The sequence below is a fragment of the Prionailurus viverrinus genome, chromosome F1 (genome assembly GCF_022837055.1).
Source record: "Prionailurus viverrinus isolate Anna chromosome F1, UM_Priviv_1.0, whole genome shotgun sequence".
Taxonomy (NCBI): Eukaryota; Metazoa; Chordata; class Mammalia; order Carnivora; family Felidae; genus Prionailurus; species Prionailurus viverrinus.
The window spans coordinates 14,240,499-14,266,661 of NC_062577.1; the positions used below are offsets into that span (position 1 = coordinate 14,240,499).

General features: G+C 39.2%; 1 protein-coding gene across 5 annotated transcripts in view; it reads left to right on the top strand.

Moving 5' to 3' along the window:
* RABGAP1L (RAB GTPase activating protein 1 like) overlaps positions 1-26,163 on the top strand; it is a 765,564-nt gene that overhangs the window by 529,007 nt on the left and 210,394 nt on the right. For all 5 annotated transcript variants that reach the window (XM_047840293.1, XM_047840290.1, XM_047840291.1 and 2 more), the window contains one exon: positions 19,657-19,698. In XM_047840293.1, the coding sequence (XP_047696249.1) occupies positions 19,657-19,698 (42 nt within the window). The remainder of the gene's footprint in view (positions 1-19,656; positions 19,699-26,163) is intronic.

The following is a 26,163-nucleotide window of genomic DNA, read 5'->3' on the forward strand; positions in this document are numbered from 1 at the left end:
AACTCTCACTTTTAACTTGGGTGTTTTGTTTTGTTTTGTTTTGTCATTTAGTAGATCTCAGACCAGATTACCTGAACTAATTCTTCCATCTTTTCTTAAGTGAGGACATCTCCTCACTATGAAGGTAGAATTGTGATCTCCAGTGTAATTTCTTGATGTGCAGCCAGGATTTCTTGGAAGAGAACTTCCAGTAATGAGTGATTTAATTATCTGCCTCCTTCAGGTGGATACCTTTTTCTTGGTCAGCTCCTAATAAAGGAACAAGCTCTCCTGTCTGTTTTACAGCTTAACATAATTTTGAGCGAGCCGAATTATATTCTACCACAGTCAAATGACTAAATATACTTCATGTACCTGAAGTCCTGGATATTTTGTTCCAGGATAGCTAATTGCTAAGAAGAAAATGGTTTGCTACATAAATAACAGTACTGTATTGAAAAAATACTGGAAATTCATTTACTTTTTACTTTCTAAAAAAAAGTGGGTAATTATTATGACTCCCTGGTCAGAGTTGTAGATTTTATATATCCGTGGTGTATGAAAGGAGAGGTGGAAACAGGAATAGTATATTCTAAATTATTGTGGTTGCTATGCAAAAATATGCCTGTATAGATGTAGCAGGATTCTCGCACAGAGAACAGTCATGACACCAGGCTCTTCTTTCCAGGAAGCAACTTAATTCATGCCAACATGGGCTCAGTTGGGTTCATACCCAAAAAACTGAGCCCTAAACACCACATGGTATAGCCTTTTATACATTTTCTACTTCTTTGTCTCCCCAAAACGGGTAATGTATAGACAACACAGTCTGATTGGGTGGTCTCATGTTACAGGGTCTTGAGAGATGTCACATATGCACATAACCAGGTTGCCTTCCCTTATCTTGAGGTTTTTTTCTCACCACATTCCTTAGGGAGGGCACTCCACCACATAAATACATCCTAAAGCTATAGAAAATAGGACTTTTTCAACTTACAACTGTTTTTAGCATTCAAGGAAGATCGTTCATCAGAATATTTTGTTACACTTAAAAAATGTGCCATTTATGTTTTATTTTGTAAACATTTTTAGCTTAAGGATTAAATTTTCAGTTTTTTTCTTAAATGTTTATTTTTGAGAGGGAGAAACAGAACATGAGTGGGGAGGGGTAGAGAGAGAGGGAGACACAGAATCTGAAGCAGGCTCCAGGCTCTGAGCTGTCAGCACAGAGCCTGATGCAGGGCTCCAGCCCATGAGCCGTGCGATCATGACCTGAGCCAAAGTCAGACGCTTAACTAACTGAACCACCCAGGCACCCCAAAGGATTAAATTTTCAGATTGCAGTTAAAAATTATTACCATTTTCAAAAGCACATATATTGTTGTCTCTTCTAGTCAGGAATGTGATTTCTGGTCAAGCAAGTAATACGTTTATATGTTAAAACTTAGGGACACATTTGTAAATATGATACATGAGCAGATATTCATTTTCAATGGAATTATTTAAGGAAATAACATCGATAGCTTGTTTCCCTGAAATCTCTTCTATGACCAGTTTCATAAAATTGATCTGCTAACTTGAAATTCTGTTGCTTAGCTTTCATTATATGCTGTTTATTTCTCACCATTGATCTGCCAAATTTTATCACTTTCAAGTTTTGCCATTTGCATTCTTTTTTTTTTAATTCTTTTTTCAACGTTTATTTATTTTTGGGACAGAGAGAGACAGAGCATGAACGGGCAAGGGGCAGAGAGAGAGGGAGACACAGAAACGGAAACAGGCTCCAGGCTCTGAGCCATCAGCCCAGAGCCTGACGCAGGGCTCGAACTCACGGACCGCGAGATCGTGACCTGGCTGAAGTCGGACGCTTAACCGACTACGCCACCCAGGTGCCCCATGCCATTTGCATTCTTAAGCTTAACTCGTATCACTGTATTTCCTGTAGATTTTTAAATAGCCAATTTATAGTTCCCCTTTAAAATAGAATACCAATTGTATACAAATCCATACACATATACATACAGACATAAATTCCAGAAGACATTGGTGAAATTTGGTAGAAATAACCTATTTTCAATAACTTTCCAAGTGAACTCTCTATTTTTTTTTTCTGCTGACAAATGTTCTGATGGGGGTATAGAAACTAGCCTGTAGTGCTTCTCAACTTTTGGGCTTTTATCCATCATTTTACCTAATTGCATCATAGTATTCATTTCTAAATGTTTTCTTTTTAATGTTTATTTTTTGAGAGAGAGAGAGAAAGAGGCAGACGGACAGAGTGAGATCAGGAGAGGGGCAGAGAGAGAGGGAGACCCAGAATCTGAAGCAGGCTCCAGGCTCTGAGCTGTCAGCACAGAGCCCAACATGGGGCTTGAACTCACAAATTGTGAGATCATGACCTGAGCTGAAGTCAGACACTTAACTGAGTCACCCAGGCGCCCCCATAGGTATTCATTTTTAAATTCATAAAATATCATATGATATTTCATGTACTTGGTAAGATTTTAATGGTAATTCACATAAAATATGTATTTATGTACTACTGTGGGGGAAATCTCAACTATCTTTGCTTCGTGGGTTATTACCTATATGGATATAACTTGAAAGGGATATTCATTAGAGAATTGAATGTGTTCTACTTTTTTTAAAATAACATATGATCAGGAGTAATAACTTTCAGAGAGATTTTTTTAACAACTTCATTTGACCACAATTTCTAAAATAAAAATATCTACTGAGCACACTATCAGTCTTATTTCTTAAATATGTATTAGTCACTTTTACTATTATCATCATGATTATTTCAGCTAGATCCTATACCTTTTAATTAATTGATGCTACAACACAATTCACAGTATTTTTAGTGACATTTAGTTTTGATGTTTGACTTTAAAAACTTTGCACAAGTAACAGAAACTAGTTTAATTTTTTTATTTGTATGTTTTTTACTTTCTATAATTCATTTATTTTTTATAATTTACACCCAAGTAGTTAGCACGTGGTGCAACAATGATTTCAGGAGTAGATTCCTTAAGCCCCACACCCCTCCCATATACCCTCCAGCAACCCTCTGTTTGTTCTCTATGTTTAAGAGTCTCTTCTGTTTTGTCCTTCTCCCTGTTTTTATATTATTTTTGTTTCTCTTCCCTTATGTTCATCTGTTTTGTATCTTAAAAGTCCTCATATGAGTGAAGTCATAAGATTTTTGTCTTTCTCTGACTAATTTAGCTTAGCATAATACCCTCCAGTTCCATCCACGTAGTTGCAAATGGCAAGATTTCATTCTTTTTGATTGCCAAGTAATACTCCATTATATATATACACAATATCTTCTTTATCCATTCATCCATCAATGGACATTTGGGCTCTTTCCATATTTTGGCTATTGTTGAAAGTGCTGCTATAAACATGGGGGTGCATGTGTCCCTTCAAAACAACATACCTTTATCCCCTGGATAAATACCTAGTAGTGCAATTGCTGGGTTGTAGGTAGTTCTATTTTAGTTTTTCGAGAAACCTCCATACTGTTTTCCAGAGTGGCTGCACCAGCTTGCATTCCCCCCAACAATGCAAAAGAGATCCTCTTTCTCTGCATCCTCGCCAATATCTGTTGTTGCTTGAGTTGTTAATGTTAACTCTTCTGACAGGTGTGAGGTGATATCTCATTGTGGTTTTGGTTTGTATTTCCCTGATGATGAGTGATGTGGAGCATTTTTTCATGTGCCAGTTGGCCATCTGGATGTCTTCTTTGGAGAAGTGTCTATTCATGTCTTTTCCCCTTTTCTTCACTGGATTATTTTTTGGGTGTTGAGTTTGATAAGGTCTTTATAGATTTTGGATACTAACCCTTTATCTGATGTGTCGTTTGCAAATACCTTCTCCTATTCTGTCAGTTGCCTTTTAGTTTTGCTGATTGTTTCCTTCACTGTGCAGAAGTTTTATTTTGATGAGGTCCCAGTAGTTCATTTTTGCTTTTGTTTCCCTTACCTTCAGAGATGTGTTGAGTAAGAAGTTGCTGTGGTCAGGATCAAAGAGGTTTTTGCCTGCTTTCTCCTCGAGGATTTTGATGATTTCTTGTCTTACATTTAGGTCTTTTATCCATTTTGAGTTTATTTTTGTGTGTGGTATAAGAAACTGGTCCAGGTTCATTTTTCTGCATGTCGCTGTCCAGTTTTCCCAGCACCACTTGCTGAAGAGACGGTCTTTATTCCATTGGATATTCTTTCCTGCTTTGTCAGAGATTAGGTGGCCATATGTTTATGGGTCCATTTCTGGGCTCTCTATTCTGTTCCATTGATCTGAGTATCTGTTCTTGTGCCAGTACCATACTGTCTTGATGATTACAGCTTTGTAGTATAGCTTGAAGTCTGGGATTGTGATGCCTCCAGCTTTGGTTTTCTTTTTCTAGATTGCTTTGGCTATTCAGGGTCTTTTCTGGTTCCATGCAAATTTTAGGATTATTTATTCTAACTCTGTGAAGAATACTGGTGTTATTTTGATAGATACTGCATTGAATATGTAGATTGCTTTGGATAGTATTGACATTTTAACAATATTTGTTCTTCCTATCCAGGAGCATGGAATATTTTCCCATTTTTTTGTGTCTTCTTCAATTTCTTTCAAGCTTTCTGTAGTTTTCAGTGTATAGATTTTTCACCTTTTTGTTTTTTCCTAGGTTTTTATTCCTAGTTATTTTATGGTTTTTTGGTGCAATTGTAAATAGGATCAATTCCTTGATTTCTCTTTCTGTTGCTTCCTTATTGGTGTATAGGAATGCAACTGATTTCTGTGCATTGATTTTATATCCTGGAACTTTGCTGAATTCATGGATCAGTTCTAGCAGTTTCCGGTGGAATCTTTTGGGTTTTCCATATACAGTATCATGTCATCTGCGAAAAGTGAAAGTTTGACCTCCTCTTGGCCGATTTGGATGCCTTTTATTTCCTTGTGCTGTCTGATTGCTGAGGCTAAGACTTCCAATACTATATTGAATAACAGCAGCGAGAGTGGACATCCCTGTCTTGTTTCTGACCTTAAGGGGAAGGTTCTTAGTTTTTCCCCATTGAGGATGATATTAGTGTTGGGTCTTTCCTACATGGCTTTTATGATCTTGAGGTTTGATGCTTCTATCCCTACTTTCTTGAGGGTTTTTATCAAGAAAGGATGCTGTATTTTGTCAGATGCTTTCTCTGCATCTATTGAGAGTATCATGTGGTTCTTGTCCTTTCTTTTATTGATGTGATGAATCACATTGATTGTTTTTGCGGATATTGAACCAGCCCTGCATCCCATGTATAAATCCCACTTGGTCGTGGTGAATAATTTTTTTAATGTATTGTTGGATCTGGTTGGCTAGTATCTTGTTGAGGATTTTTGCATCCATGTTCAGCATGGAAACTGGTCTATAGTTCGTTTTTTAGTGGGGTCTTTGTCTGGTTTTGGAATCAAGGTAATGCTGGCTTTATAGAAAGAATTTGGAAGTTTTCCTTCCATTTCTATTTTTTGGAACAGCGTCAAGAAAATAGGTGTTAACTTTTCTGTAAATGTTTGGTAGAATTCCCTTGGAAAGCCATCTGGCCCTGGACTCTTGTTTTTTGGGAGATTTTTGATTACTAATTCGATTTCTTTACTGGTTATGAGTCTGTTAAAATTTTCTATTTCTTCCTGTTTCAGTTTTGGTAGTATATATGTTTCTAGGAATTTGTCCATTTCTTCCAGATTGCCCATTTTATTGGTATATAATTGCTCATAATATTCTCTTATTGTTTGTATTTCTGGTGTGTTGGTTGTGATCTCTCCTCTTTCATTCTTGATTTTATTTATTTGGGTCTTTCCCTTTTCTTTTTGATCACACTTTGTTTAAAATCAATTTTGTTAATTCTTTCAAAGAACCAGCTTCTGCTTTCATTGATCTGTTCTGGTTTTTTGGTTTTTCTAGCATTGATTTTGGCTCTAATCTTTATTATTTCTTGTCTTCTGCTGGTTTGGGGTGTTATTTACTGTTCTTTTTCCAGCTTTTTAAGGTATAAGGTTAGGTTGTGTACCTGTGACCTTTCTTCCTTCTTTAGGAAGGTCTGGATTACTATATGCTTCCCTTTGCTGCGTCCCAGAGGTTTTAGGCTGTGGTGTTACCATTTTCATTGGCTTCTATGTACTTTTTAATTTCCTCTTTAACTTCATGGTTAGCCCACTCATTATTTAGTAGGATGGTCTTTAGTTTCCAAGTATTTGTTATCTTTCCACATTTTTTCTTGTGGTTGATTTCGAGTTTCATGGTGTTGTGGTCTGAAAATCCATACAGTATGATCTTGATCTTTTTGTACTTGTTGAGGGCAGCCTCTACCAAATGTCCTCCCAGCAGGGGAACCACCTCTCCCCATGTGGCTCAGACCTCGCTCTCCCCTCCTGGAGATTTGCTCTTCCCGCCAGAGCACAGCCAGGTATCTAGCTGCAGAGTTTCAGACTCTGTGCTCCCCCTGTTTATAGAGTCCTAATGGAATTTAAACCCTCTCCTTTTTCCTTTCTCCTTTTTTTTGTTCAGTCTCTTGCATATGTTCCTTTTCTCTCCAGGTGCTTTGGGAGAGGGGGTGCTTTCCCGTACTCCCCCCCCATCTCTGTCGTCTCCCCACAAGCAAAACCAGCTCCCTGCCCTCTGCAGTTTTCTCCCCCAGTTCACCTCTCTGTGCCAAGTACCTGCTGAGTTCTCTGGTTCAGTTTGTGAAGATTGTTGCGTTAATCCTCGAATCGGTTTTCTAGGTGTGCAGGATGGTTTAGTGTTGATCTGGCTGTATTTCAGGGACAAGAGACACACAGAAAACTTCCCTGCTGTTCTGCCATCTTGGCCCCTCCCTCAGAAACATTTTATTTTTTTTTTAATTTTTTTTTCAACGTTTTATTTTATTTTTTTTTTGGGACAGAGAGAGACAGAGCATGAATGGGGGAGGGGCAGAGAGAGAGGGAGACACAGAATCGGAAACAGGCTTCAGGCTCTGAGCCATCAGCCCAGAGCCTGACGCGGGGCTCGAACTCACAGACCGCGAGATCGTGACCTGGCTGAAGTCGGACGCTTAACCGACTGCGCCACCCAGGCGCCCCAGAAACATTTTAAATAGTATGAAGTAGCTAGAGGTGGACTTTAAATTAAAGAATTTTAAGATGTGCTTGTTAGAGGTATTGTACAGTGATTCTCACACCTGGCTGTATATTATAATCACCTGGCCCCACCCAGACCAATTAAAGTAGACTTTGAGGTATTATTAAAGCTTCCTAGGTGATTCTAACGTGCAGTTGGCTTGAAAACTTTAGGTACTGCTCACTTCTCAGTTTGGATTCATATCAGACTCCTGGGAAATTCTTAAAAATACAAGTGGACAGGCTATACCCCCAAGAAATTCATATTTCTTTGATCCAAGGTTGAACTCCTGCCTCAGTGTCTTATAAAAGCCCCCCAGGAGGGGTGCCTAGGTGGCACTGGGTCAGTTGAGACTTTGACTTCAGCTCAGGTCATGACCTCACAGTTCGTGAGTTCAAGCCCCACATGGGACTTGCTGATGTCAGCCTGTCAGCACAGAGCCCTTTTTGAATCCTGTCTCCCTCTCTGCCCCTTCCCACTTGCGCTTTCTCAAAAATAAACATTTAAAACAACAACAACAAAAAGCACCCCAGGAGGTCAGCCACTCAGCTGATGGTAAAAGAGCTGGATTAGAATCAGGAAGCTTGTCATTCCAGTCCTAATTCTGTGAACTTAAAAATACCACCTCGCACATTTGAGGTGTTTTGTAAAATGGAGATAGTAACATCAACTTCTGTACCTGACAGATATTGTTACAATTGAATTGCACAGGAAGTTCTCTGCCACAAAGTGCTATAAAGGCTGTAGTTAAGATTTTACCAAGTAATGGCTACTGTGAAATGGTGCGGTTAGTTTGGTGCTAAATCCTATGTAGTTCTTGGCAGAAAGATGCCACACCTATCTCTGAGACAGAGTGAAACTTGGGCTCCTTGGCTGTCTCCAGCATCTGTCCATGCTAATTCTTAAAGCTGGCAGTACATTTTTTTATTCAGACCAGTCTGCTGGGGGCTCTAAGTGGCAGGGGGCAGGAGGTGGAGAAAAGATAGAGATGCCCCATCTGGTGATTAAATCAAAAATTGTGAGTTTCTATAATTAGTAAATCCTTCAAAGAGACGTGGCAGGCAACAGTGGAGCTGTTTACCTGATTTAATTTTTAAACTCTTTTTCGGTACTTGCCTCCTATATTACTTCTGCCCCTGTCGTCTCTAGTGTTTAAGCTTCGCTAACATTTACCCATGTACTGAGTGAGGACAGAAGAAAGAGAAAGGGTCACCAAAGATGAATATACTCATTAACGGCTCCCCAGCATGACAGACACCTCAGGACTTCATCCTTGGATGGGGTAGGAGTCATCTATCCAGAGTGTGTTAGTCTGGTTGCAGCCTTTCACCAGACTCCTCACCAAGCAAATTACATATGGTATCTTGAGTCTTTTAAATTCTCTCAACTGTATATTTGACTGCAAGTTCTTGAGTTGTGTTTGGGTTCCCCACCCCCCTCGTTCTGCTTTGGGAGTACTTAAAATTTCAGCTTCTGCTTGTTTCCGAAGACAGTGATAAACGTGTGATTGGTTTTCCTTTCCTGAGAACATCACCCGGATGCATTATACCCTTGTTTTCAGATTTGGAAAGAGGTAGTGAAGCTTCTGGGATAGTAGAAGATGAAAGAAAGCATGTCTGAATTTTAATGTTATTATTCAGAAGCTCGCTTTTCATGTTTAAGAAGGAACTGAATGTAATCTGTTTTTCTTTCCAAATAACCTGCAAATGAGGCCCACCAGCCAAAAGGAGTATGCTATTAATATCAATAAATTGTAGAAAGAAGCTATTTTGAGGAACATTTCATGATTCTTGATTCTCATGAAAGCTCTATTTCCTTGATTCCAACAGTCCTATTCGTTACATCTATTGATTCAGCTAATACTGAGAACCTACTCGGTTGCAGGTAGTGTCCTGAGTGATGGAAATACATCAGTAAAGATACAGGCAGGGTTCTGCCCTCATGTAACTTACAAGGAGAGAGAGACAGATAAATGAGTAGTTACACAGCAATGGATGGAGAGTCCAGGATGCTTTTAAAGAGCCCTAATAAGGGGTACCTAACCCAGCCATGGAATGCCAAGAAAACCTCCTTGGAGGAATTAGCATCTAATCTCGGACCTAGAGAGAGAGGAGTAGCTAAGTAAAAGAAGGATGTTCCAGGTAGAGAAGACATCATACAGAAGGTCCAGATGTTCAGGGCGTGGTCTAATATGGGGGAGTTCCTTGAGAAGAACCTAGTTTTCATTTCCCCACAGCTATGAGATCACCAAAAAGGGTGGAGTTTGTGGGCAGTGGGTGCCACCAATGAAATCCCGGCATTCAGCAGAGAGAAGAGTGCTGTAGTGTCTGTACATGGAAAGGTGTCAGATCATTTAGCAGATGGTACATGATGTGGTAGCAACCAGCTGAAAGCATTGTCAAAGAGGACCTTACAACTTACCTGTGGGTCTAAGTCTTCTGGCTGGGATTCCCTGGATTAGCATTGCAGAGGAAAAACAGTTCAGCCCATCTCCTGTGTGTTTCTTCCTTGTGTGGCTCCTCTGCTCTCATACTGCTACCCCACTCATGGAACACCTCACTGCTGACACTTCTGGGCACCAAATGTGTAAAGGCTTTTCCTGCAACACCAGCTGGGTGACCTACAACATAACTCAGTTCTAACACTATCTACCTTGAGATCCCACAGGTTAAGGGCTCAGTACCCCAAGCCTGCTACCACTGTACTTAAGATGTCAAACACAAGTAGGTCCCCAGATTACCCACAACTTATGTCCATTTTGGCTACAAATCAGAAGTTCCCATAACCCCCTCCTTAGTTTCAGTCAACTTGCTAGAGCAGCTTATAGAACTCAGGGGAACATTTACTTACCAGTAATGTAGACGGTTGACCAGTTCCTTAAGAGACACATAAAGGCGTGTCATATGCTCAGTACATGGATGTGTTTGCCGACCTGGAAGCCCTGAACTCCGTACCATCCGGATTTTTATGGAGGCATACATTTTCATATAGGCGTGATTAATTATGATGAATCAGTTGATAACTCCATTTTCAGCCCTTCTCTCTTCTCAAGAAAATGGGAGTTAGTAGGGGAGAAATTCCAAGCTTCCACTCATGGTTTTTCTTTCTGGTGACAGGCTCTCATCAAGGAGCTACCTTAAGAGCCCACCCAGGGTCACCTCATTAGAACAAAAGACACTCCTACCACCTAGGAAATTATAAGGGTTTCAAGAGCCCTGTGTCAGGAATTGGGGTCAGAGACTTAATATTAGGACAAGAGATGCTTTTAGTGTTCTTATTACTTAGGAAGATACAAGGGTTTCAGGAATATCTGTGCCCATAACTGGAACAGAAACCAATATGTTTTCTATTACATCACAAGCATGTATTTAATGTTGCACAAGTTGATATATTAACATATACCTTCTAATGATAAATTGATACAGTCTCACACATTTCTTAACTAATCGTCTTTTGGAGCCAGTTTAGTCTGAAAATTAAATATTAAAATATCTTCATTGTTAATTCAGCTAACCTTTAAAGCAATCTTATTCTGACTTTAATAGCTTCAGATTTAAGGAAAATGTATAGTATGCCATGGTCATTTCTAACACTGTCTCTGGATATAGACTACCTGTTTTTGAATCTCAGCTTCAACCATTTGTGATCTTGGGCGAGTTGGTGAACCGTTAGCAATGTGCCTCAGTTTCTACATTCTCATGATTTAATTAAATGATATTTTTAGTGTTCTAAAAACAATTATTGGCATATGTTAATTGATCGTAAATGTTAGTAGCTAATATCATCATCATCATCATCATCATTATTGTTGTGTTTTAGTTCATCGGTTGGAATTAGGTCAAGCTGCGGAGAAGACTTCACATTGCTCTTAACCCAAGTTATTCCTGCACATTTTAATTGCCTGTTGCATTTTTCTGCGGTGTGTGATTGTGGGGAGTCCCAGCAAAGTAACTTGGCACATTGTACCAAATAGTGTTCTGTTCCCTAACCTTTGCAAGTGACATGTCTCCCCAAATCTATTGATTTTTTAAAATATATTTCTTTTAAATTTTCAGAACACCTCCATGCCATATTGAATACATAGTTGGTGTTCTATACATATTTGTTGAATTCAGGCTAATGTGTTTTGGGGTTTTTAGAGATCATTTTTATTTTTTTAAAAAAGAGAGTGGATTGGGTCAATGGAAACTCTAGCAGGAGGTTGGAGGGAGAGAAGGATCGAGATCAGCTGGTAGTTAGAGATTGGTGGGAGTCTTTGTCTTCTTTGTTTTTATGAAGGGCATCAAAAACATCCCCACAGCCTGGGATGGGTTGACTGATAATTGTAGCTGGAAGACTGAATAATCCAGGGCTTATCATGACTTAATGGGATTGAAAACAGAAGGGTGATTGCTAATGTTCATTACCAATAAGGCATCATAAAATGCTTTCCAGGTCACACCTCTCCTTTATTAGCCAGGGTTAATGTGTTGCTTATTTATATTTCTATCGTCAGTCCTAGTTTAGGAGTCCATTGATGGAGAAATGACCTATCCATCACTGTAAACATGCAAGTGATTATATATACTAAGCAGTCTTCAGAACGCCTGGCACACAGATTTGGTAAATATTTGTCAAAACCTCTCATTTGACCTATTTCTCTTATTTTACCTCCTTTGTTACTAAAAGGTTTATTTAATTCAGATTTCACAAACTACTAAGAGTTTTTCCCAGAGTCACTCATAATTAAGAAGTGACTTTATTTAGTAGTTCATTTATAAAAACAAATGCAAGTCAAGCAAAGATTTAAAAAAAAAAAAAAACACCCACAACCAGACAGATGCATTCATATGTTAAATCTATTTCTTATCCTCCACATTCTTGAACTCTTTCTACTCATGAGAAAACAAATGAATCTATAGTAAAAATGGAAAACATTAAGGAAACTGGGGGAAAGGGAAGGCTGGAATCATGCAAGTTTTTTTGTAGTTTATACTATATTAGTAAACAGGTAGCAGGCCTAAGGGAAGACTTGGCCGTGAGGGCTTTCAAACATTAGAACTTAGATGAATTTATATGCAAGGCTGTGGTGAAGGTCCCGGACATCTTTTTTAAGCTGCTGCTTTGTTTTCAGTGCTGCAATCCTGACCTCTAGTGGGCATCCAGAAACAAAACCCTAAACCTAGAATACAACCTGATTTTACTGGGTACGCCATCAAACTCCATTATTTAGTCATCCTAAAAGATGGAATTTTTAAAATGCTTACTCTATGAGAATGAAAATAAGGTAAAATACTTTTGGGTTAATGTGTTACACTATTCTTGCTATTAGACCTCTGTGTTAAGAGCAGCCAGTATTTCTTTTTGTTTGCGTGGTAATTATCTCACGCTTTGTGGGTGTGTGTGGAAAAATGCATTTTGTAGATCACAAAAGTAAGAAATTTATCTCACCCAAAGAGAAGCTCAGAGGGATTATGTTCTGGTTGCCTTATGTACATTAGAAGCTGCACCAAACCTGAGTGGCTTTTAAACAATGATTTTGAAGCAGGACATGTTGATATTATATGTAGCCTCCTGATACGATATGGACTGACACAACATTGATTCTGTGTTGTTTGTGCCAACAATACATAACCTAAATCTCATCATAAGGAAACATCAGACAAATTGAGGGACATTCTACCAAATAGAGTCCTGTACTCCTCGAAAGTATCAAGTTCATCAAAGACAAAGACTTTGATCTGCCATCTGTCCTAGATGAAAGCAGACTGAGGAGACATGACAGCATAATGTAAGGCATGGTCCAGGATTGGATCCTGGACCAGAAAAGGACATTAGTGGGACATCAGACAAAATTTGAATACTGCTTTCATGGTTTTGATAGTTGTACTTTGGTTATGTGAGACGTTGACATTTGATGAAGCCAAGTTAAAGGTATGCCGAGATTCTTGGCACTATTTGTGCACATTTTTTCTAAATCTGAAATTATTTCAAAATTAAAGGCTTTTAAAAATTAAAACAACCATTCATTTTATTCACAATTTCAAAAGTCAGGAATTTCAGAAAGATTCAGCTGTGTGGTTTACCTCTGACCCACATGGCAGCCACTGGGGCACCTGAGGCTGCAGGATTCACTGTCAGGACGACTTGTTGATCCACGTGTGTGGCATCTGGGTGATTCTTGGCCTCTGTTTCTTTTCTTTTTTATGATGTTTTTATTTAAAACAAAAATTATTTTAATGTTTATTTATTTTTGAGAGCGAGAGACAGAGCATGAGCGGGGGAGGAGGGGCAGAGAGAGAGGGAGACATAGAATCCGAAGCAGGCTCCAGGCTCTGAGCCATCAGCACAGAGCCTGATGCGGGGCTCAAACTCGGGAAGAGAGAGATCACGATAACTGAGCCACCCAGGCGCCCCAAGATTTTTTTTTTTTTAAGTAATCTCTACACTCAGTATGGAGCTCAAACCCACAATCCCGAGCTCAAGAGCCATACACTCTTCTGACTGAGCCAGGCAGGCACCCCCTTGACCTCTGTTTTTTACGGATGGCATTTTGTCCTGCAGACCCTTTACTTTTTGTTTAGCTCCTTAGAGCATAGGGTCTAAATATAACTGGTGGTGGCTGACCTTCACGTGGTGGGAGTGGGGGGGAGCACTCCAGGAGATGGGGAGTGGAAGCTTATACCCTTAAGGCTTGGGCCCAGAATATAGGCATAACTTCACTTCTACCATATTCTGTTGGGCAAAGCAGTAGTATACTCTGCCCAGATTCAAGAGGAGAGGTCAAAGACCTTACTTCTGGATGGGAGAAGTGTCAAAGAATTAAGAACGTCCTTAATTCATTACAGACACTAACCAAAGTCCCACTGAATTTGCAGTAGATGGATGGAATTAGTGAGAAAGCTGTGGAATTTTTTTTTTTTTTTTTTGTCTGACAAACATAATCAGTATTGAATTAGTGAAAAAAAGCTATGGATTTTTTTTTTAATCTGACAGACATAATTTCTAGTCCTGGCTTTGCCATTTACTAACAGAGTGATGTCTCTGGGCCTCAGTTTGCTCATCTCTAAAATGGTGGCAGTGACACATATGCCATGGAGTTACTCAGAGAATTAAGTGAAAAAAAGATATAAAATACCAGCCATGACAGGCAATCAATATGCAAAGCTAATAACGTATGCTGGCATTTACTGAATACTTAGCAAGTGTTCAATTCCTGTGATGTGCTTTTTCTGTGCTGTTTCATTGAGTCGTTACCACTTCCTGGGACGGTATGTCCCGTGTTGGGTCGGAAGGGCAGCTCGAATTTCCTCTAGCATTGGCCGTGTTTGTCTGTGGGCCGCTCCCTTTACCTTGGCTACTTCTGGTTTGATTGGTTCTCCCTGCCTTGTGGTTAGGATTTCCATTCCCACATACTATTTATTTCCCTTTTATTTTGATCCCTGAGGAGCCGGGTGCTGAAGCACACTCGGCACTGTTTGGCACTAACTACCTTTTCAGCATTTGCTCTCAGCGCTGTCAGCGTAGCTTTTGACAGCTTCTCGCACAGTCTGTCAGCTCCCTCTGAGCTAACGATTGCCTGCTCATCAGAGCCAAACGTTCGTGTCTTTGTTTCAGTGAGCGCTGTGCTGTCAGCCTTCCTTCACACGGGTTTGTGGGTGCTTGATTGTTGGCCTGCCCGGGAAGGCCGCGATCCGCACTTTGGAGAAATTATTTAATTTGGGGCAGTTACTTGTAGGTGTTCTTTAAAAGGAACATTTTGCCGGGCCGTGACTCAATTTTGAAACCGTAGCTTTCTAGTCAGTAAAGGAGACACTTCTTCACGCACACGAGGCTGATTACAGTGTGTTGTCACTGGAGGAAGGTGGTGACCCTTTCTCGCCACAGCATGCTGAGTTTATATCGCCCTATATCCTGCAAGCAGTCAGCTGCTTTTTATGAGTGTTTTCGACATGGTGTAAATTACAAGATTTGGTTTTGGTAGATGTCACCTATGTGTTATCTTTCTACCCTCTGCTTTCAAAATTTACGTTAAATGGAAGGAATCAGGGGCACCTGGGTGGCTCAGTCGGTTAAGTGTCCAACTTCAGCTCAGGTCATGGTCTCACAGTTCGTGGGTTCGAGCCCCACATCAGGCTCTGTGCTGAAAGTTCAGAGCCTGGAACCTGCTTCGGATTCTGTGTGTGTGTGTGTCTCTCTCTCTCTCAAAAATAAATAAACATTAAGAAAAAAATTTTTAAAGGGAAGGAATCACTAATTCTTTAGGAGTTAGAAGGCACATTGAAAACCCCCAACTAAAGGATATATTCATCCATTCACTTATTTATTGGGCCATCTTCTCTAACTTGGTGGTTAAGAGAACAACTTCTAGAATTACACTGCTTAGTTTAAAATCCACCTATTAGCTGTGTGACCTTGGGAAACTTACTTTGATTTCTCTAAATCTTCATTTGGATGGAATTAAAATGGAATTGAGGTTTGTGGGATGAAATAAGGGCATGTTTTCATTGTGATTAATTCAGCTCTTGGCACATAGATAATATGTGGATGTTGGCCCTTATTTATTATATTGAACTTGGAGTTAGACCTTGTATCATAAATGAGAGGTAGCCACAACAACACATTTATTCGTTATTTTTACTCTTCATTGTTCTCCAAATGTTTTACTGTTTGAGCCCTATTAGGACCACTTATTTACCCCTCAGTACCTAAAAAATTGCTACAGATCACATATTCCTGAAAAGGAGAGGCATCTTGAAAATATAGGACATCTTTCTCTTTTTAAAGTGTATTTCAAAAAATAGATTTCAGCTCAATTAGTCAAAGATTGAATCATGTAAGAGTGGGTGGACAGTTAAGTAACAACAGGGGATTTCGTTCGTGGTAGCTTGGTAAAGTGAAGGGTTGTTTCCTTATAATTCACTTTATTGTTGGCTCCAAGTCTGAGGACCAAAGCTTGCCCTGACATTGTCATCTCAAAGCCAACCTATATGTGGTGCTGTAATTTTATTTTTTTTTCAACGTTTATTTATTTTTGGGACAGAGAGAGACAGAGCATGAACAGGGGAGGGGCAGAGAGAGAGAGAGAGGGAGACACAGAATCGGAAACAGGCTCCAGGCTCTGAGCCATCAGCCCAGAGCCCGACGCGGGGCTCGAACTCACGGACCGCGAGATCGTGACCTGGCTGAAGTCGGACGCTCAACCGACTGCGCCACCCAGGCGCCCCTTAAACTGACCAAATGCTGTATCCTGTTTGCACAGTGTGACCACACTCTTCTACTTTAGTTTAAGGCTTGTGAAGTGTTTACTTCTGTCTGTTTTATGGATGTTTTATGGATGGCAGATGCAGGAGTACCTTAAACTGGTTTAGAGAGTTTCCCTATATAAATTGTTTCTGGTAACTGAAAGGGACCGCTTTAGTTTCCCAAACTAAACATTACTTACTTTTCATTTAAACACATGCTATGCTTCCTTCTTAAGTACAATATTTTGAACATGGAAGCATTCATTAATGCTATCGGATTATCATCATGAACTAAGGTAAACTGTAGGATTATTGGTTCCACTAAATGGGCCCAGACAACTATACATTTGAATAGTTTTTTTAAAAACGTATCTTGTATTTCTGTAAGATCTAATATTTTAATTTTGACACCTGTCTCTATAGGCTATTTGTCTCTAATCCCATCTACCACGCACTTTGTCCTTTAGCTGGCTACTTCTGATACCCATAAACTCTACAGTCGTATCACCAAACAAATTCAAAGTGCATATGAAATAAAAATTTGAATAAATTTTTGTGGTGTTAGAGCTGTTTTGGCTCTCTAGAGGTCTTTAACTTTTTTTTAAAAAAATGTCCAAGTTCTTGGTGTTTTTCACAGCTCAGTTATTATCCAGTAGTTTGACTTTGAGATAATAAATTGCTCTACTTGGGTCCCTTGGGAGAATAAATCTCAGCAATTTTAGGATAGCTAGTATAGTTTAGTCCTCTGGTCCTCAAATAAGCACGTATTATGTATGTCATGCCAGCACAGAGTGGTAAAAATGCCCTTAAACTAGACATTAAGAGGCGGGGGATGATCGTGGGCTTCTACTAAATCCATATATAAGCTTAGGCTAGTCAAGTTCACATTCTGAAAAGTGAGAATCATAATACAGGTTGTTATGAGAATCTGTGAGATTTCACTATTCGTGTGAAAGCAAGGGGGTTGAGAATATAGCAAAGTCGGTTGAATGTGGAGTCTCCAAAGTGTACCCTGAAGGGATTTGGGAGGGAGAGGAGGGGTGGGAGACCAACTTAGGAGGAAAAAACCAGAGCATTATAAGGATTAGAGAACTGGAGACAAGAGGGGCTTACATTTTAAGCAGTGACTAGGAGAACAAGATCCAGAGACATAGTGGACTTAGTCCTACAGCAGGCTGATAAGCACTGGGGTTGTGAGAATTCACCACTGGCGAGCAGCTGTGATGTGGGGTGGAGGGGAAAGAGCAGGGCAGCAGGCTTGGCCTGTGCGTTTTGGCAACAGCGCACAGCAGTTAATGGGTGAGGGCCCAGATTTACGTATATACAATGGAACACTGCTTGGCAATGAGAAGGAATGAAATCCTGCCATTTGCAGCAACATGGATGGAACTGGAGGGTGTTATGTTAAGTGAAATAAGTCAGGCAGAGAGAGATACCATATGTTTTCACTCACATGTGGATCTTGAGAAACTTAACAGAAGACCATGGGGTAGCGAAGGGGGAAAAAAGTTACAAACAGAGAGGGAAGGAGACAAACCATAAGAGACTCTTAAATACAGAGAACAAACTGAGGGTTGATGGGGGTGGGGGAGAGGGGAAAATGGGTGATGGGCATGGAGGAGGGCACTTGTTGGGATGAGCACTGGGTGTTGTATGTAAGCCAATTTGACAATAAATTATATTAAAATTTTTTTAAGAGATTAAAAAACAAATTTCGATTAGGAAAGCAAATTTTGCTTCATTATAACCCAGGTTTTTTGATCTACAATAGTCTCCTTTTTTCTAATTGATAAATTGTGATCAAGTCCAGAATCATTGCTTGGTGTGATAATGAACTGTGATGATTTGCTTTTGTCTTCTGGCCTGGTTATACTTCCTGCTGCTTTTAGTTCTTAAAGAATTAACAGAGTAAACCCCAGACCTCGAACCAAATATTTCGTATTAATCATTCACCCCTTATACCATTAAATCATATTTTGGGTAGTTCACTATGAAAGTTAAGCAAATTATAATAGGGATTCGCTCTAAGTATCTAGTTTTAATCCTCGCTTCTGATTTTGGAGATAGGAAAAGGATGGTTTATTAGAAGTTCTTTGTGTAGGGGTACCGGGGTGGCTCAGTAGGATGAATTGTCAGACTCTTGGTTCTGGCCCAGGCCATGATCTCATCATTCGTGAGGTCAAGCCCCATGACAGGCTCTGTGCTGACAGTGCAGAGCCTGCTTGGGATTCTGTCTCTCCCTCTCTCTCTGTGCATCTCTCTCTCTCGCTCTCTCTCTCAAATGAATAAATAAACTTTTAAAAAAAAGTTCTTTGCATAATACACCTGGTATAGTAGTTCTTTGTGTAACACATCTGGTACAATGCCATATCTAAAAGGCAGATAGACTGTATTTGTGGCCAAGATGAAGGCACAAAGACAGACCCTGGACTCATGGGAGATGTCAACTCATACCTGAAAGATCTTTCTTCTCCTGTATGGTGACTTCCATGGGAGGAAATGGCATATTTCATGGCAACTTTGTTTCTGATTGTCATCTTGAGCATTTAAGATGTCCTGTATTTTTGAATTTAACATCTCAACATCACTTCAGAGCCCCTGGGCTGAGCTCAGAGCTCAGAATTCAGCTCCAGTAAGACTTCTTAATGAGGTGTTTAATTTGTTTCTTCCTAAAGAGATGTTGCTTTGGGTTTCAGGGGGGGAAAAAAGGAAAAGGAAGTCTAGCGGATAGCCCCTAATTACACCTCTAGTTGCACGAATACTACTTGAAAGCAAACAAGAACTAAAGCAATAAGAACAGTGGTGGAAATCCAGTGAGATGCTTACAGCTCCTCCCATACAACCCGTCCCAGTTATCAGCAACATCGTTTTGTTTTGTTTTGTCTGCTGCTGGCCTTTTACCTCACCAAGATGTATATACTGGGACTTAGGAATTCCATGGAGTAAGTTTAGACTTCTGCATCACTGCCATCTTGATCAAAGAACTTGACTTTCACAAGCCTTAGACCCATGCAGATAATCCAGAAATTGAAGGAAAAATAATGTATTGAATAATTTATTGAAGGATTGAAGGAAAATAATTTACTGTGAAAATAACAATTTTATGTGAATGTTAATTAAATGGCACCAAAAATGTGCAGTAAGCCTCTCAGAGAAGGAAAATACCTTTCAAAAAAAAAAATCTCATTGTTTAATTATTATTGTATGTGAAGATAAAAGCAATTAGGGATTTTATTAGAGATGTATGGAAGTCTTGGGGAAACTTAATAAAATAGTGGTAGATGTGGCAGTATTGATTTGGACTCTCTTTTTCTATTTCAGGGTTTGAATATTATCTTTCATGTAGCCTTGGCTCTCCTAAAGGTAAGTGTGTTTTTATCTTTAAATTGGGCATAATTCAAATGTACAGCCTTTGACTCATTCTAGATTCTTGAACACAACAGAAGACTTTTGTGAGGAACTCTGATTCTCTCCTTTGTTGTTTATTTAGAGTTTGTGTCTTTGTTTTTCTTATAATCTATTTAATTTTACTATCCTAGCACTCCTTCCAGTAACATATAAAGTTGTTTTCATTCATATGAGTTGGATGATGTAAGAGAAAAATTTAAAACCTGTTTTCTGTCAAAATGATGCCAGCCTTTTTCTTAAAATATTTCTTACCATGATAACATCCCTGGAGGTACCTAAACATAGAATTGAGTTATTAGCAAGCTTTTATAATATACTGACTAAAAAAGAAACTGCTACATTTCAATTTGCACTTCTTTCTCTGAGAGCTAGAAACTTATAAGCACTTTAGAATTCAATTATAATTACCTTGTTGGATTTTATATCAACATATCCGTGCAGCTTTAACAGTGTGGTAATAGCAAGACATTTGCTGCAGAGTTGCTGAAAGTAATCCAGTCAGTCAGTTTTTGTCCTTCAGTCAGAGATGACATTCTGTTACTAAAGGCAAAAATTGCCTTATTTATTAAAAAAAAAAAATGCAGACTCACCCTTTCCCCATAAAACATAGTTGTTAAAATTCCAGACTCTGGACTTGGACAGATTTGGATCTAATTTCAGCTCTGGTGTACGACCTTGGGCAAAATGCTGTAAGTGCTCAGACCCTGAGTTTTGAGATAATAATAGACACTAATTTATGGGATTATTGTAAGAATTAAATATGATGATATATAAAAATCCTTAATATAGTGTCTAGAACATTTTATTGCCTAATAAATGTTAGCTGTCATTATTGTGATTACAGTTATATTCACAGGGTAACTCAGAATTTGTTTCTAGCTTCCCCATCATTCTTCCAAATTTTCCAAAAGATAATGACTTGAAGTCTTCAGAGAGCCACTGGATATTTTATTTCCGTACTTAATACCTTGACCCAAAACAAAGACGTGACATAATATGGGTCTTGTGTACATCAAGAAGTGGGGTACTCTCCTCACCTCCTATTCTGTTAAACATCTGTTTTTTGTGAAGTTCATAAATTGTACTTTAAATTGTTCATTCAATAATGAGTTTAGATACGAACAATTCTTATACTAAAGTTATTTTGAGTTTTGAGTTTAGATATGAACAATTCTTATACTAAAGTTATTTTGGAAGTTAGGAAAATATTTAAAATTTCTTCAATAAAATAGCAAAAACGGGGCACCTGCGTGGCTCAGTCAGGTAAGTGTCTGACTTCAGCTTGGGCCGTGATCTCACAGTTCATGGGTTCAAGCCCCTCGTTGGGCTGTCTGCTGTCCACACCAAGCCCACTTTGGATCCTCTGTCTCCCTCTCTTTCTAACCCTCCACTTGCTCACTTACTCTCTCTCTCAAAAATAAATATACATTAAAAAAATGTGTTTAATAAAATAACAAAAACATATTTGCATGTGTCTTTTAATGAAGTCATGGATCTCTACCTCTAATTTTTTTTATTTGTTTTTTGTCGTTAGGACAAATCAAAACCAAAAACTTCCTAAGAACTTTCGGTATAGGGCTGGGATAAGACTTTTAGAATGCCCAAGCAGTCAAAGTTTTATGTAATTCAGACAACAAACAATACTTAGCCGTAAAGCAAGTGTAAGGGAGTCCAACAAAGTTATGATTTGTCGTATCTTGTCTAATTTGTTTTTAAGCCTCAGATATTGTATCTTTCCCAAAATGCCTTTCTTCATTATTTTGCTGACTTTTCTTTACTGGTGCTCTTAGCACACACTTACTCTGTCTTTTGGGGGTAACCCAGGATTTCCTCCAATAAGTATATTTGACCTATACTCTGTGTCAGCAGTGTATCTGCCTGGTCAGTTATCTTCCTGATTAGCAGGTTCTTTTGGTTTGATTGCATTATTTTCATTTATTTTTGTCCATGTTAACCTGATGTCACCTGTGCAGAGGACATTCTCTGGCCACAGGGCAGAAAGGTTTTTGTATCTTCTGTAACAATACATGGATGTTCATCTAGTGTCATCTTGGAGAACTTGCCTAGTTAGAGAAGGTAAAAAGGAGAGCTTTCCCACTAGTGGCCCATATTTACATCCCTTCCTTGTATGAATCTTGGAGCTGTCTTAGAGACAGTATATATAGGCTGAATTGAAGTGTACCAAATTGATCTGATTGCCGGGACCAGATCTTTTTCCACCTGGAAAAAGAATATCCCAAACATATATGACAGTGACTAACTTTTAGCTTCTAATCTAAGAAGCCATATAAAATAATGTATATGTGTTTATATTAAATAAAACAAACTTAGGGACAGTTCAAAGTGCTTATGTGTGCAACATAAGTTATCCATTAGCACATTAAATATCCAGGTGTTATTTGTAAGAGAATTGTGAATTGTGTTAACCAGAGAAAACTACATAATTCTCTCCCGCAGCTGATAATTGAGGGAGCCAAGACCCCAGGTTGCCTAAAGTTTTTTGGCTTAGTAATGGCAAAGCTGAATTTATAATATTTTTAAGCAGCATAATTATAGGTGAAGGTCTCTGTTGCTCAGTATGGTTTAAAGACACCTACTTTCTGAATGGGAGCTGCTTTCTTTTGGGTTAGAAATAGTCTTCATAGAAAGGCTTTGAGCTAAAAGAATGATTCACTATAGTACATAGCATCATCAGATCATTTAGGATATTGGCAGTGTCCATTAGGTAGGTTAGATACATTCCCCCAAATTTAATTTATCATATGAAATGTTCAATAATCACAGCGTATAGTACATTATAATAGATTAGACGTGATCAATCAGAATTAATCTTAGCCAGTTCATGTTGGCTGAGAATTTTTTTATCAGAATAGGTTCTTTGCATTCAGACAATGGTTCATTTGATGTCTTATGTGTGCATATAAACATAGAGATAAAGAAAATCCATTCATGATTCCATCCCTAGAGGTAACCATAATAAAAGTTCAGTGTAAGATCTTCCTTCCATGCTTTTGTCTATGAATATGTAAGCATGCATTACCTATCTACATACATACATGTGTATATGTACATACAGATTTTTTAACATGGGTTTGAGGGTTACAGTTAAGATGATGGGAACTGAGAGGTAAATCCAGAACAATGTAAAAGGATGAACATCTGTTTTCTTTCAAAAATTGCTGATGAACAAGACTCTTTTTCATTTAATAATATATGATGACTATCTTCTTTGTCACTACAGACATGTAGTGGTTAAAAGCATGGATGCTGGAGCCAGACTACTTGAGTTCAGATCCCGTCTCCCACAATTTATCTAGCAGTCTTAGATAAATTACAGTTTCACTATCCTTAAAATGGAGATAGTAGTAACATCTTTCTCATAGGATTGTTAGAGTTTAATGAGTTAGTATATGATTGGTGCCTGGAAACTTTTGAGTATGACCCTGCACCCAGGTACTATTATTGTGCATAGAGCTGCCTTAGGTTTTTTGATAACTGATTAGTGTCTTATTGTGTATACCATGATTTTACTTAATCGATTTTATATTTAATTTTTATGGATGCTTAAGTTGTTTCTAGACTTTTCCTGTTAGACACACATCCCTAAATTTCCATCTTTGAATACTTATTTAGTATGCGGTATCTTTTGGATAAACTTTGAGGAATGTAGTTACTGGGTCAGACTGTTACATGTGCTGGATCACATTTGAATTTTTGATGCATATTGCAAAATTGCTTTCTACTAGCAATATGAGAATACATTTTATCCATATTCTAAGTATGTGCTTTAATGGACAGCAAAAGCAAGTTGTAAAAGCAGATGAAAAAGTAATCAGTATACCAATTTGTTTCACTGTAAATAAACAGAGCTCTTCAGGCAGTTTTGAAGAGTCCAATGTTCTTTCATTTGGGAACATCTATTTATTTTTTTATTTTTTTAGGGAAGCCAGTTGCTGCTGGCTAAATTTTAGAAGAATGCGCCTGGCTTAGATGAGCTTTTTATATTATGTAAAAGTTCTGAAACATATCTGATGTTTTTGGCTTTTCAACCTCTCCACTATGGTCTTTTTTCCTTACCATTCTATTGAAGCTTTTTTTATGAAGTAACTAACAAAATCAGTGGACCTGTTTCCATTTTTATCTTCCTTGAATCTTCAACAGTTATCAAAACCTCATAAAGACATAACACTTCCCTTTTTCTGAAATGCTCTCCCTTGGCTTCTGTCTTTTTTTTTTTTTTTTTTTTTTTTTAATCTCCCTCTCGCCTTCCTCTCATTTTACTTCTGCTCAGTCCTTTCTCCCCTCTAGTCATTAACTGGGAGTTCCACAGGGTTCCGGCCTCTAAGAACACACTTGGTGCTTCTTCCTTGCTGATCTTGTTCATTCCCCTGGTTTCATCTATAAATGTTCACTCTCATCTTTATATTTAGCCCAGATCCAAATATTTGGCTTGGACTTACCATTTCTGTTTGGATGTTTCAGAGGCACATCAAATCTAAAAGCCAAAACTGAACTGATATGCCCTCCCAGACCTGTGCCTCCTCCAGTAACCTTCACCTAAGTGAAGGTACTACCCAGCTGCTCAAAGCAGAAACCTGAAGTTATCCTTAATGCTCTTCTCTTCTTAATCCCCAACATCTACTGAGTCATCAACTCCTGTTGATTCTACTTCTTAAGGATTTTTAGAATCTTCCCACTTTGGTAGTTAGGCTGCCACACCCTTTAACTTGGACTGTTGTAGTGACCTCTTTCACTAAGAAATAATGAACATGCAGGGCACCCAGGTGGCTTAGTTGGTTAAGCGTCCGACTCTTGATTTCAGCTCAGGTCGTTATCTCATGGTGGTGAGATGGAGCTCCGCATCAGGCTCCGTGCTAAGTGTGGAGAGCTTGCTTGGGATAATCTCCCTCTCTCTGTGCTCCTCCCCCACTCACTTGTGCATGTGCAAAAACTAGTGGCTTTGAATGACACACTGGACCCAGTGGACTTAACAGATAGATTCATAACATTCCATCCTAAAAAAGGAGAATACATTGTTTTCAGGTGCACATGGAACATTCACCAGAAGAGATCACATATTAGGTCACAAAATAGGCCTCAACAAATACAAAAAAGATTGAGGCCATACCATGCATCTTTTCTTTTTATATTTCCATAACCTCATTACATGAGCGGCTGTTTTTCTCTCAACCATAGCCTCAATGAGACTGGAGACAGACTGCACAATCAAGGGAGCTAAGCAGGGTAAGATCAAGCACCCTCCCAAAATTAGGAGGATAATTCCTATGAGGGTTTTGAATCCCTCCAAGAGTTGAAAACCATCCCAAATAACTCCCCGGGGTTTTCACCTTTCCAAGTCTGGACTGGACATGAATAACCTTCCTCATTTGATCTGTGATCTCCTCTATGACTTTTCCCTCATCATCTATCTGTAGGCAGCAGTTGCTCAGGTTAAATTTTCCACAAACACCTCCCTCAGAAGCAAGCAGGTAATCTAAGGCCAAGTGATTTTGATAAATGGCATTGCACATTTTGGTTTGTTGCTTGACTATTAAGAGCTCTGTCAGTTTCATTGGTTATAATTTCTACAACTGCTTGCAGTCTGACTATGTGGTTTAGCATGTAAATGGGAGTGCTGTAGCCCCAGGACCCACCCTCTGCCCAGGTGGCAGGGCCATAATAATGGATTATATGCTCAGGAGGCCATTCATTATCTTTCCATTTGCCAATTTTCAAGGGATGCCACTTTTTTTGAGCCTCTCTATCTCCATATATTTGAACTCCCAGATGTTCTCCCCTTGCAAGTGGGAGTAGGAATAAAGATGGATGGATAGTCCCCAGCACTCATGACCCTGGCCAGCCTAAGGAAAGTACTGTATAGGCTGTTCTCCCACATACCCAGTATAGTCTACCTGGGGCCTGCCATTTGATGGCTGCATCAGTGTTGTCCCAGTCCTCTTGGAGATGAGAGAAGTTAAACAAAGGGCGAGGGTCTGGCTCAAGGTGACCCGGGGACCCCCACCCTTGGGTTTCCCAGGTGGTTGAATTATAAAACCTTTGGCCTAGGCATGTTAAGTTTCCAACAGGGATGGTGAAATTTTTTCCCCATCGGGCAAGACAGTTCTTCCCAATGACTGAGGTTTTGAGGAGCCAAACCCCGGTAGTAGAACTGGGATATTTTGTTCCATTATAAGGCTTGAGGGGATCTAATTCCTTGGCCTCCCATGGCCATTGTTCTCCCATGCTGGTTCCCCCACATACATAGCATGAAGAGATCTTTAGGGTCTGGGCTGTAGTCTCTACCAGGGCTAGAAACAAGTTCCTTGCTGGGACTGAAATGGGAGGGGACTACTTCTTATTCCCTTACAGAAGGAGTGGAATACTTGATGGGATGTGGTCGTATGGGTGGTGTAGTGACCG